At 42.8% G+C, this 13,677-nt stretch overlaps 1 protein-coding gene across 4 annotated transcripts in view; it reads right to left on the bottom strand.

Moving 5' to 3' along the window:
- Positions 1-13,677, bottom strand: part of LOC134529659 (uncharacterized) — a 182,124-nt gene that overhangs the window by 60,855 nt on the left and 107,592 nt on the right. For all 4 annotated transcript variants that reach the window (XM_063363977.1, XM_063363976.1, XM_063363978.1 and 1 more), the window contains exon 7: positions 1,610-1,785. In XM_063363977.1, the coding sequence (XP_063220047.1) occupies positions 1,610-1,785 (176 nt within the window). The remainder of the gene's footprint in view (positions 1-1,609; positions 1,786-13,677) is intronic.

Here is a 13,677-nt window from a genome sequence, read left to right as displayed (position 1 = left end):
ACTTCTCATGCGACTTCCCACAAGGTTGCGTTAAACGTTCAACGCTCCTGGGGAGGGGGAATAGAAAGAGACAGAGCGAGAGTGAATGCGTGGCACTCGAACGCATGCGCGTAGTATACCTGTTACAGGCCAACGCAAGAGGGAGAGAGAAAGAAAGATACACAAATGTAGAAAGTAGGAGAGAGAAAGAGAGTGAGTCGGTAGATCCCAAGCACATGCGCGTGGTATTCTTGCTATGCAGCGAAGTAAACAGTGTGAGCGTCGTGAAAACCAAAGGGGAACTACCATTGATGCAGTTTTTGCAAGAAATATTGAAAAAATAGAACTCAAACATTTCGTTTCTTACTTTAGTTATCATAATCCCATTGTAAATGTTATAGATTTGGATATTTCTCCACTCGAAAATGATAATTAAAAGATGCGATCAATTGTGAATTGTAAGCAATGTTAATAAAGTCTGTCTTAAAGAAACAATATGATTTCACTAAAAATCAATTTCTACCCCTTCCTATTTTCATTTCCACATTACGAAGTTTCACTTCTTCCGCGCGGAGGGACTCCACGCACTATTTTTTTTTTTTCAAAAATGTTCAATCCATTAACTAAATCAGTGGTTGATAAATATATAGGTTTTAACCGCCCGAACCCCTTCACACGCAGTCAACTGACCCCTTGGTGGATGGCCAATCAGCATGCGCCGCTCACGTTCTCATCCACACTAGAAGACTCAACACAAGAGACTCCACTCGGCATCCGTGCTTCACACCAGTTGCCCAGTTGAGTCCACCGAGGTCCGTAATGGCGGGCGTTCCACCTGTCGGTGTCTTCTTTATGAATCCTGTGCCGGATCAGGGCGTGAAGCTCTCCGAAATGAAATCGCGACATGCGGAAATAATTATTGAAGAATTTATAGGGACTGGAAAAATTCGTGGTTCTAATGACCTCTAGGATGGACTCCACGAACCTCTATGCACGCGGGAATATTACACCAGCTCATTGGCTGCTGACTCGTGACACCTGCCAACTGGGATGCTTTATGATTCGATAACTTCTTACGTTGAGGGTCATTCATTGGCTCGCAGTCCTCCAGGCAAACTGTGTTCCAATCACTCAAGCGGCAATAAGTTACACGCACTTGGATTCCAGCCTATCGCGAAATGAACCCGCGAATTTTTCCTGTCTCTTAAGAATTTACCGTCATGACTAAGTAGTTGTGGATGTAGTCAGGGACGCAACAACTAAATTTCCAAAAGGGGGGGGGGGGGGGCAATATACCTTTTTATAAAGAATCATCGATCCCCCGGGAAAAATTTGTATTTCAAGGTGGAAAATGGTGCTATTTAAACAGTTTTATTTTCTAAAAATTGATTACACAGCACTTTCTTTGCCGCCGTTTGCCCCCAATTCAAGGTTTTAGAAGGGGGGGGAGAAATACCCTTCCCCCCCCCCCATGTTGTTGCGCCCCAAGATGTAGTAGTTCCCCGACTTCGTAACAACGGATGAACCCTCGCTGGGTTTGCTCGTCTTCTCGCAGGAGAGCAAGCACTTCCCCGGGAAGAGTGGGCTGGCGTGAAACTGGGAGGCAGGCAGCTAGGCTAGAGGCACTCACCCACGTCGCGGTACAGCTCGACGTCCTCCTCGTCGTACAGGCTGTAGTAGGGGTCGTACTGCTGGTCGTACTCCTGGCGCGAGGCGTTGTAGCCCACCTGGTTGTGCGCCGGGCTGAGTTGCGCCTGTCCGCGCGCGGGCTGGTTGTAGGCGGCTGGCGCGGCGCTCGGCTCCGCCCTGCGACCCACCACACGCGCCGCTGTCATAGCTCGTGCTGTGCTAGGTCCCTCCCACACAGGGCCGGCGCGTCCATATAGGTGAACTAGGCAACCGCCTGGGGCGCCAAGTAGCTGGGGGCAGGGCCGGCGCGTCCATATAAGCGAACTAGGCAACCGCCTGGGGCGCCAAGAAGCTGGGGGCAGGGCCGGCGCGTCCATATAGGTGAACTAGGCAACCGCCTGGGGCGCCAAGTAGCTGGGGGCAGGGCCGGCGCGTCCATATAGGCGAACTAGGCAACCGCCTAGGGCGCCAAGTAGCTGGGGGCAGGGCCGGCGCGTCCATATAAGCGAACTAGGCAACCGCCTGGGGCGCCAAGTAGCTGGGGGCAGGGCCGGCGCGTCCATATAGGTGAACTAGGCAACCGCCTGGGGCGCCAAGTAGCTGGGGGCAGGGCCGGCGCGTCCACACAGGCGAACTAGGCAACCGCATAGGGCGCCAAGTAGCTGGGGGCAGGGCCGGCACGGCCACAAAGGCGAACTAGGCAACCGCCTAGGGCGTAAAGTAGCTGGAGGCAGGGCCGGCGCGTCCATATAGGTGAACTAGGCAACCGCCTAGGGCGCCAAGTAGCTGGGGGCAGGGCCGGCGCAGCCACACAGGCGAACTAGGCAACCGCCTAGGGCGCCAAGTAGCTGGGGGCAGGGCCGGCGCGTCCATATAGGTGAACTAGGCAACCGCCTAGGCCGCCAAGTAGCTGGGGGCAGGGCCGGCGCGGCCACACAGGCTAACTAGGCAACCGCCTAGGATGCCAAGTAACTGGGGGCAGGGCCGGCGCGTCCACACAGGCGAACTAGGCAACCGCCTGGGGCCCTAAGAAGCTTGGGGCAGGACCGGCGCGGCCACACAGGCGAACTAGGCCACCGCCTGGGGCGCCAAGTAGCTGGGGGCAGGGCCGGCGCGTCCACACAGGCGAACTAGGCAACCGCCTAGGGCGCCAAGTAGCTGGGGGCAGGGCCGGCGCGGCCTAATAGGTGAGCTAGGCAACCGCCTAGGGCGCCAAGTAGCTGGGGGCAGGGCCGGCGCGTCCATATAAGCGAACTAGGCAACCGCCTGGGGCGCCAAGTAGCTGGGGGCAGGGCCGGCGCGGCCACACATGCGAACTAGGCAACCGCCTAGGGCGCCAAGTAGCTGGGGGCAGGGCCGGCGCGTCCACACAGGCAAACTAGGCAACCGCCTAGGGCGCCAAGTAGCTGGGGGCAGGGCCGGCGCGGCCACAAAGGCGAACTAGGCAACCGCCTAGGGCGTCAAGTAGCTGGGGGCAGGGCCGGCGCGTCCATATAGGTGAACTAGGCAACCGCCTAGGGCGCCAAGTAGCTGGGGGCAGGGCCGGCGCAGCCACACAGGCGAACTAGGCAACCGCCTAGGGCGCCATGTAGCTGGGGGCAGGGCCGGCGCGTCCATATAGGTGAACTAGGCAACCGCCTAGGGCGCCAAGTAGCTGGGGGCAGGGCCGGCGCGGCCACACAGGCTAACTAGGCAACCGCCTAGGATGCCAAGTAGCTGGGGGCAGGGCCGGCGCGTCCACACAGGCGAACTAGGCAACCGCCTGGGGCCCTAAGAAGCTTGGGGCAGGACCGGCGCGGCCACACAGGCGAACTAGGCCACCGCCTGGGGCGCCAAGTAGCTGGGGGCAGGGCCGGCGCGTCCACACAGGCGAACTAGGCAACCGCCTAGGGCGCCAAGTAGCTGGGGGCAGGGTCGGTGCGTCCATATAAGCGAACTAGGCAACCGCCTGGGCGCCAAGTAGCTGGGGGCAGGGCCGGCGCGTCCATATAAGCGAACTAGGCAACCGCCTAGGGCGCCAAGTAGCTGGGGGCAGGGCCGGCGCGTCCATATAAGCGAACTAGGCAACCGCCTGGTGCGCCAAATAGCTGGGGGCAGGGCCGGCGCGTCCATATAGGTGAACTAGGCAACCGCCTAGGGCGCCAAGTAGCTGGGGACAGGGCCGGCGCGTCCATATAAGCGAACTAGGCAACCGCCTGGGGCGCCAAGTAGCTGGGGTCAGGGCCGGCGCGTCCATATAGGTGAACTAGGCAACCGCCTAGGGCGCCAAGTAGCTGGGGGCAGGGCCGGCGCGTCCATATAGGTGAACTAGGCAACCGCCTAGGGCGCCAAGTAGCTGGGGACAGGGCCGGCGCGTCCATATAGGTGAACTAGGCAATCGCCTAGGGCGCCAAGTAGCTGGGGGCAGGGCCGGCGCGTCTACACATGCGAACTAGGCAACCGCCTAGGGCGCCAAGTAGCTGGGGGCAGGGCTGGCGCGTCCATATAAGCGAACTAGGCAACCGCCTGGGGCGCCAAGTAGCTGGGGGCAGGGCCGGCGCGTCCACACATGCGAACTAGGCAACCGCCTGGGGCGCCAAGTAGCTGGGGGCAGGGCCAGCGCGTCCACACATGCGAACTAGGCAACCGCCTAGGGCGCCAAGTAGCTGGGGGCGGCGCAGCACCACACGTACCAGCTGATACAATATGTTTAACTATTATTGAAACTAGATGAAAATGGATTTTTTTGTATCACTTTGGAATGTTTTCATTGACATAAGTAATTATTTAAAGTCCGCGGTGACCTGTTTATGATTTGTAATAAGTAAAAAAGGGTCAAAAACTTAAAACACCTGCCTGCTTACATTTGATTGTTGACAAGATCTTAGGCTTACGTGATGTATTTTGAGGCAAGGAAAAAATTTTTTTTGGGTTGTCCGGCGATGGTTGGGGGGGGGGGGGGGGGGGGCATTAAGGTTTTACGCCTAGGGCGCCAATTTACCTTGCACCGGCCCTGCGTTCCACAGACGGAAGTTTAAAGCTCAGCAGTTGCACGAATTCACTTCTTTTAAGAAATGTTTTTTTTTTTTTTTTTTTTTTTTTTTCACTTTTCTCCAAATTAGAGATTTTAAATATGACAGAGACCGTGCAATCGAAACATTCTGAGGCAAAAGCTAAAAAAAAAAAAAAAGTTTATATGTTAATATGAGCAAATATGATTGTTCCATGTTGATCAAACTAATTTACTAGTTTGATAATAAATAGATATCCCTGTCCTTGGCACAGTCTCTGTCTCTATCTTTATCTTTGTTTCGCTTTTACTAAACAGTAAGACAGTTAAACGGTTGGGACTCAACGGGTGATCAATAAGACCTAATCCATTTTTGTTTCCAGTTTTTATTTTATTTAGATAAGCAAGGGGAAAAACATTTTAAGTTTCACACGGAAATCAAGTTTAAATTGCAAATTATTTGTGATTTTACGTATGGTATAGAGAGTTAACTTATTTATTGGAACGCCAGTTAAACTCCACAGGCAAAAATAGCGTGAAAAAAATGTGGCAGTGTTCTTGACATAAACCTATACCTGCAACATCACTGGCTCGGAGCACAGCAACATGTTAAGGTCATAAACTTGGAACGAACAAGTCTTGTTTTGCATGGTTTTACTTGTCTGCATGTTCCAATGCATATCTTTCATTTTGGAGAAAGATATATTGGTTTTCAAATAACAGTTTACCCTCAAATGGTTTTAAATTTATTACTATCTCACTTATTAAAAAGAGGTTGTTATTTAGTTCTGAGAAAATGTGTGTGGATCATAATGCATTGCAAATTTTATTTTCGAAAATTACTTTCCTTAGTAATTTTCAAATTTCCTAAACTTATAAATTCTGCGCACACTTTAAAGAGAAAATGTTTGTTAAAATTACAGTAGTCATGAGTACATTAAATACCGCTCTCATGCACAGGAATGTCTGTATATCTGACTGCATAGGGAGGTTATATAAGCTTCAAGGTGGCCGTCATATCAAGGGGAAATTACTGGGTAGTGCCCACGTACAGCCATTTGGTGTAATAACCATAACAGAGCTGATTTTTGAGGTCTGTGGCTCAGGGTTCTAACCGTAAAAGGAGGCGAGAAGACGACAGTGTAAAGAATAACCATCAGCGCTTTTTAAATAGCGTTCAAATGTTCAATATAAAATGACGTAGCTCCTACACCGCAAATGTTAACATCAACGTTGATGGTAGGGGCTACTACATCCATAATTCCTACCTGATTCTGTGGAAATTGTTTTATAAAGCAATCTCGTAAAAATACATTGAAATTAATCCACAGGAAAAGGTAATATGGTCTGCCAGCCTGACACGTTAGGAAGAAATTTAAGAGTTTTGTTTGTACACTACTTCCTCCTAACGGAGATAATGGATAAATAAAATACAATATTATTGTTGAATAATAAACCATTTTTCCTGGCCGCCTACAAGACCACAGACTGCAATGTGTAGTGTAGATACACAATCAGAAATGTGGCAATCATCAGAACTGGCACATTGTAAACACCAGAAATGCCTTTAATATTTAATTTTCTATGTCAAAAAGTTAAGTCTAGCAATTATTTTATCATTTACAATTTTAAGTCTATAACTTGTAGGTAGGCTATGTTTGTAGAACAATTAGTGTAATTGTACATAACACTACTATATTAGCTAATTGCAGCTTTACACACTGCACGATGATACCACCGAACAATTACTGTAGATGCTATTAGTTTTTTTATTAGAACACAGATTAGTATCACTAGGCAAATTCTGAATATTTAAGCAGATGATTTGTTTTTCATTAATATTATTTATTATTACTTTTGTTGACAATTTTTTATATTATAAGCAGTAACATACATATGAATGCGAGTGTCAACGGTATGGCACTTTTACGTATTTTTACAGCTCTTAAAGCCATAGTTCAACTTAGGTTACACAAATCATGACTTTTTTGACGCCTAGGAAGTTATCCACCAACGTAGATCGGACGTATGGGTATAACAGTTTTGTTTGAGTCCAGTTAAATTTATTTGTACAGAGATTCCACTTGTTCAAAATGTCAACCGAACTGGTGGATAATTAATGGAACATGAATGCATGAGTGTCTGGATATTTTATTTTTAAATAAATAAAGCATGAATGTTTGGCAATATTTAAGGATCGATTTGAAATCATATTCATCAATAAAGGACAAAAATTGAAATGACAGAGTAGTGATTGATTTAAACTTGGAAAATTTACACATTCCAATAAAATCAACTAAATAGCCATTAATACTGACTTTATCATAATTTATTAGTTATTCAGGGGTGCCCACAAGGGGGGGGTAACGACGCAGACTGCGTCATTAAAATTTCAGGGGGGGGGGGGGTGGTTAAAAGACGAGAAAAATGTATATATTATTTACATAATTATAGCTTCTAATGTGAAAATACGTTTCTGGTGCTTTGATAATTGAAAGGGATCTTGTAAATCAAATTGGCAACCCCGCACTTTCCTCAACAAAAGCAGTTTGGCATCTGTCGGTTCAGGATGGAAATATTACCTGATATATGACCAAAATTATTATTAGAAAATCATTTTTAATTAATGCAAAATGTGATAAAATGTAATACTAAAAAAGTATAATATTATAAAATAATTGAGTAAATCATTGAGAAAATGGCATAAAAAATTTCGGGGGGGGGGGGGGGGGCGCATCATTAGGTTAGGGGGGGTGAGTCATAGTGTTTGGGGGGGGGGGGACACCTCTGAGTTATAATCAGGAAAAATTAACCCATTCTATTCACCCTAAACTGTTATTAGGAAGCACGTATCATCCACAGAAAAATAAGTTTCTGAGAGGATTTTAATATTACAAAGAACCTTAGTTTTAAACAGTGACAAATATCCAAAACTCAAAGCCTTCGAATATAAATGAGAGGCTGTTGAATAGAACTGAACACAACTATTTTAAAACCATGTATTACCTCTGAGTCAGCGTCACAGTTACTCCTCTGTCGGCTGCGGGTGGTAAGTTGGCCGTACTTGGCTGGTCAAGTCGAGCTCCTCGCTCTGTCTGCTCAGAGTCACTGCGTACACCCTCGTCGGCAAAGGCAGTAGTAGTTACAGTCATTGAACTTGGTTCCTTTGGCGTTGGTACTCTGCTCAGTAGGTATGGTTGACGTTGTTTTGCTGGTATCAAGGCCGTGATGGAATTATCGTCAGGGATAGGAATGTTTGTGTAAATTTCTTTGTTGCTAGATGTAGGTGGTGATGTTAGTGGGACTTCGCTTGAATTAAAGTGTGCTTGTGGTTCGAAAGTTGGTATAGGTATGTGTGAATCATCTGCATATATTGCATTGTATTTAGTGGGAGTGGGGAGTGTAGAAGGTATGTAATATGTTTGCCATGGTGTTGTAGGATTAGTTACCTCATCTCTTAAAATAAATACATTTTTATCATTTTCTTGGAAGGAGTTTTCCTCTGGACTCTTATATAATGTTCTTGTGACATCGTAATTATTATATGTCAACGGGCTTTCAGTGTTAAACTGTTTCAAAGAGTCATTACTTCTCATGAGTTTTGCCTTTGAACCTCTTGTATCACCATTTTGAGTAATATCTCTCACCATTTCAACATCACTTGTGTCCAAATAATTTTCAGTTTGCACTGTAGTACTGCTTTGTGGATACTTCCCCTGTCCTGTTGTGCTTGAACTGCTATGCATTGGAGATGCGCGTTTTGAACTAAACGTATTCTGTGACATAGGTATATTTACTAAATCATGGTATCTATTATAATTGATGTCACCATCAGCACTATAAACATCAAGATTTTCCCGAAGTGTTGCCTTAGTTGAACGTGGTGGCGTAAACTGTGACAGTTGTTCAAAAGAACTGTGTGTAGTATAAGGAGTATCCGTGAATGCTGCTTCATGCTCTTGGGGTGGTACTGCTTGAGTAATAGGGGAACTCAGAGTTGATTTTGTAAATTGAAACAATTTATTTTTTTTGATGGAATTTTGTGATACAGTAACAGTCCTTTCTGGAGTTACAAATTGTTCAGAGTAGCTTAAAATTTGTGGGCTGTGCTTAGTTGTTTGCGGCCTATGCTGTGGAACTTGAGCTCTGTTGTAGTACAGATCGTTATCTCTTAATGTTTCTTCATTAGTTTCCTGATATTCAAGGGAGCTAGGAGTAAGTTGAGCATTGTTATTTCTGTTTTGGGTTCGATTTTTATTCAGACGCCTTTTTCTAGGTTCTACACTTGTTGCTGTTGCAGGATTAAAGTTATTGTTTGGATCGTAAATCACTGCATGACCGAGTTGCTGTGGCTTTGCGTTTTGAATGGTCTCTGCAGTGTAACCATTTGAGCTATCATAGTTTTGTAATGGTTGTTTTTCATTTGTACGCCCTGTGGGTCTCAAGTTATTACCTCGAACTCTAGAAGAATTTTGTTTTCTTGCAGATTTGTTTTTTCCCCTCCCTCTGTTCGGAAATGCAGTAGTTTGTTCTTCCCACAATCTATCATCGTTTATTCTACTTTTATTGGCCCACCCAGATATATTATCTGATCCCCTAAGTGCACTACTATGTGAGTGTGTATGATGTGTGGGAGTATTTCTTATCTGAGTCTTTTCGGCTGCCGTATCTTCACTATTATGTGTGGTAAAGTAAATAATGTCCTCGGTAGGTACAGTACCTGGCACTTGTGTTTTGTACTCGGTCTCGGTTACTAATGGGGCTTCATCTGGATCTTCTTGTTTGAAAGAGTCTTTTGGTGGTAGTATTTGTTCATCTTCATTATTAGTTATAGATTTCTGAGTAGTCAACTCATCATCTAGATACTCATCCAGTGAGGTAACCTTAGAGTTCTTTTTCAAAGTTTTTTCAGTTCTTTCCACTGTCGAATCACTGCCTGATGTTCTAACATCTCCTCGTAATTTTTCCAGAAATTTGTCAAAATCAAAGTCAAACCTAGCAAAAGGATTTTCGAAATCCTTAAGATTCTCGTGACTGTCAAAATACAGTGGTGGTGCTTCAGGTATATTATCTTTGCTTTTGGGCTCCTTTTGATCATGGTACTGATTATCCTGGTACAAAGGACCAAATTCACTCTCCCTCACAGTGAATGTTTGTTTGAATTGCTCAGGTGCTCGTTCGTAATCTCTTTGGCCAGGACTGAGGCTATAATCTGTAACAGTTTCAAGCCCACCATCGAGATGTGTTGTCGTTTGACTACGATATTTAGGTTTGCGTAGTCGACGCCTCCTGGGTTTTTTGTATTGCTGAGTAACTAAAGCAGTATCAGTACTTTGTACTGGAGCTTGTAGGTTTTCTTGGTATCCATTAGCATCATTACTACTGTAATAATCTTTTCCTTGTGTATCAACTACTTCAGGTGTTTCAGTAGTGGTCAGTGTTTCTCTAACTTGATATGGTATTGCATTCCCAACATAAATTATAGGCTTGGGAATAACATTTTTGTTCTCAGCGCTATCTGCATCATTGCCGAAGGCATTAGTGTTTGGTTTAAAGTTGGATTCTGTTGGAACGAGTGGAACTGAACTCAACTCATGGCTTTGCCCTAGCGAGAGAATTGGTTTATCTATAGAAGAAATTGAAACAGTATGTGGTGTTTGCTTGTAACTGTTTGTTGAAGAATATTTGCTTGCGTCATTTCTCTCTGGTTGTGCTTTACTTCTGTCCCGTTTGTTAAAATCACTATAAAATAGAGGGTTGTTGAGGTTGTATCCCAACTGCGCTAGTATGTTTATTCCTCTAAAGTTGTTTCCCCAACCAACAGTTGAAAAATTTCCTACCGGTGCAGATTCTGTGAAAGATTGATAGAATTGGTCATTGTGAATCGGTTTTTGGCTTGGCAATGAGCTGAAGGGAGGAGGAAATCTGTTTGGCTGGTTATAGTTAATGTTAGACGGTTCAAATTGAAAACGTTGAGGTGATGGCACTCGAGGCCTGATACTCTGGAGGTTTGTGGGAAAGGCTTTAACCAAACTTTGTAATGCACTTGAAAATGGTCCAAACTGTTCTGTTGGAATTGGTGGTGGAGATTGAATTCTATATCTATCAAGAGACTCACTGTTTTGATTAAGTGATGAATTGTTCTGAGGTGAGTTGAGATTTTGAGAAGTTTGGTAGTTAAAAATGGAGTAATCTGTATTTTCAGTTAATATATCTGGAGGCCGTAGGTCTGAATCCAAACTTCTCGGTATATTTTGAAAATTTTGTTGAGGAAATACTTGCACAGAAGTTGGTTGAAAATTCGTGTTTTTTGTCAGTGGATTATTATTGTTAGCCAGGTTTATATTTATGCTAGTGTTTTGGATGTTTTCAATTGCAGGTCTTGAGGCAGGAGGTGGGGAAGGGAAGAAAAAATTCAATCCCGACCGTACAAACTGCAGTACTGGAGCTTGACTTGGCAACCTGATGGGTGTGTAGAAAAGAAAGGCCTTAGTAAATAATTAAAATCAACAAAACTTTTGCATGCATATTTACAAACAGTTATGGTCTACGACGAAATATTTACAAAATAGTATAGTAGATCCAACATTTTCTTGGACAAAAACTTGCTCATGAAATGTACTTGAAATAATCACTTAAAGGTAACATCACAGTTATTAATAAGGTCATGAACACTAGCCCTCAACTGCTAATTTATGGTCAAATTGGTCTAACAATACCAGGAAAATTCCATTACCACTTCTCTGGAATAAAAATAATCTGAAAATTTCTGATAAAATTTTCTACTTAATTCTTGAAACACCACATCAAATACTATATTAACAAAGATTATTTGTTAAAAGAAACAATTATTTCTTTAATACTATCAATGTCTTTAAATTTTAAAACTTAAATATCTGGTGTTTTAAAAATACTAATATTTGTTTAAACAATGTTGATAAAAAAATTATATGGTTTTAAGATTTATTAGGTGATTGACGTTATATGTATTGCTCTGATTAATGGGGATTTTATCAGCGAAGATCATGTTTGAAAATAAAAATAAGGTTTTCGCCTTATTTTAAGAATGAAAAATTATATTAAGTTGAGAATAGTGGTAATTAAATATGGTAAAGGAGAAAAGGAGAAAAAACGTCTATGGTTAGGACTTAATGACATTGTCAATCACTGAATAACCAATAATGACAAAACATTAATGCTTAGTAAAATGCAGAATATTACTGACGTTAATATGTAAAAACGTGAATAATAAAAATTAAGTTGAATATAATATCTATTATATAGATTAATCTTGTATAATCAATGAAAGACGATTATAATGTTTACAAATGGTACAATGTTAACTTGGTGTTGAGATATTTTCTTAGATATTCACTGCACATAGACCCTATTGCCTTCGTAATATGTCAGTAATAAGAGCATTAATAAACACGAAGTATATCCCTATTTTTACGTTTGTGAACGGTGGGTTGTAAACTCAGGTATTTTTAATATATGGAGTTCCTTAACGCTAACGGGTTGGAGGTGAAATAATAAAATGAATTTTGGTGGTTGTTAGTTGAATTTAGCATTTTTGTTAGACTAAACAAGAGTGAAGAAACCTTAATACATATATATATATATATATATATATATATATATATATATGTGTGTGTGTGTGTGTGTGTGTGTGTGTGTGTGTAGTTTGGCTTTTTAAATTGACATTGGCAATTTGTTCTTGCTCGTTAAAATGAACAGCAAGTTTTTGACCTTACCATTAGGTTTATGCACCATCAGGTTAACGTTACATCAACAGTCCAAGGCTAGCTGACAACATTACAAAATAATCATAAAAAAATCAGAGTCTTTTGTTTCTCCAAGAAAATTAGCAACTTTTAAAAATAAACAAAAACGTGTACAGAGCTAAAATGAAAATTTTTACCCTGCGTACAGTAATATCTCACCAATATGTTTTGGAATATCTTTATAAAGTAACAGTACAAGTCAGTTTTTATTAATTCATCTGAAAATCCTGCAAAACTAATACTTATAGCAAGCTGAAAATCATAACTTTCTGACTATGCAGTTTTAATATGTTGAAGTGTTATGTAAACATAAAAATAAAAATAAATTATTTATTTATTTTGGAATTCCCATTATTCCTTCCCTTCTTCTCTAAATACTTTACTCACATTATAACCTTCATTCATAAACAATTGAAAATTGTTTTCAAATGTCTTTTTTTCTTAACTCGATTTGGGCGAAAACAATATGTTGTTGCAGTATAACCTTCTTGTTGATTTAAAAAAAATGTTACACATTAATCTCTCTAATTAGCACTGGGTGACTGTTATGCTTAAAATTACTGCATAGTTATGTGACAAAAATACTGCAACTATATTAATCGTTTATTATTCTGTTACTTCAGATATTCGTTAATGTGAGCTACTTTTTAGATATCTACGTTATTGCAAGCAACCAATTAAATTTAATTTTACGACAACATACTTTACTCGCATTTGAGAGCTCAAACTTTCGTTTCCGACTACCTGGACTGGCGATTGCGTTTCACTAAAGTGGTTTCCACTCCATGAGACTGCTGGGCCAGTTAACTACTCTCATAAATCTGTCCGGAAATCAGCATCGTGCTGTAGACCATAATTTAAAGCTAAGAAGTAAGAAAAGTTTGAATTCAGTAGACATGTGTTGCTGTGTCAGGTGCCATAGTTCGAGTAATGTGTGAGATTGTCCACGCGGCAGTGGTATAGCTAGTCCATGCATCCGAGGTAGGATGACGCATCAATGGCCAATGTGGCACCAATCCGTGCGTAAGGTGCAACAAACAGGGCTATAAAAAATTAACTTTGGTGTATGTGCCTAGCATGGCCCGCCAAAGTTATTAATTTAATCTAACTCAAGTGACTAACACAGCTATGGATGTCTTATGTATACACTCAAGACTTGGCTGTGGTGGTAGGTACCATTCGGAGATTCTAATGATTCTGAACACTGCACACTACCCCTACCAGACAGTGTCTCTCCTTACGTACTAGCTTCTTAATAGGTCTCTCTGATACAAGACAATTACACGCTTACCGACT

Source organism: Bacillus rossius, chromosome 2 (genome assembly GCF_032445375.1).
Source record: "Bacillus rossius redtenbacheri isolate Brsri chromosome 2, Brsri_v3, whole genome shotgun sequence".
In the NCBI taxonomy this organism is placed as follows: domain Eukaryota; kingdom Metazoa; phylum Arthropoda; class Insecta; order Phasmatodea; family Bacillidae; genus Bacillus; species Bacillus rossius.
Note: the sequence above shows the minus strand (reverse complement) of the source record. Positions and strands in the feature narration are given on the sequence as shown.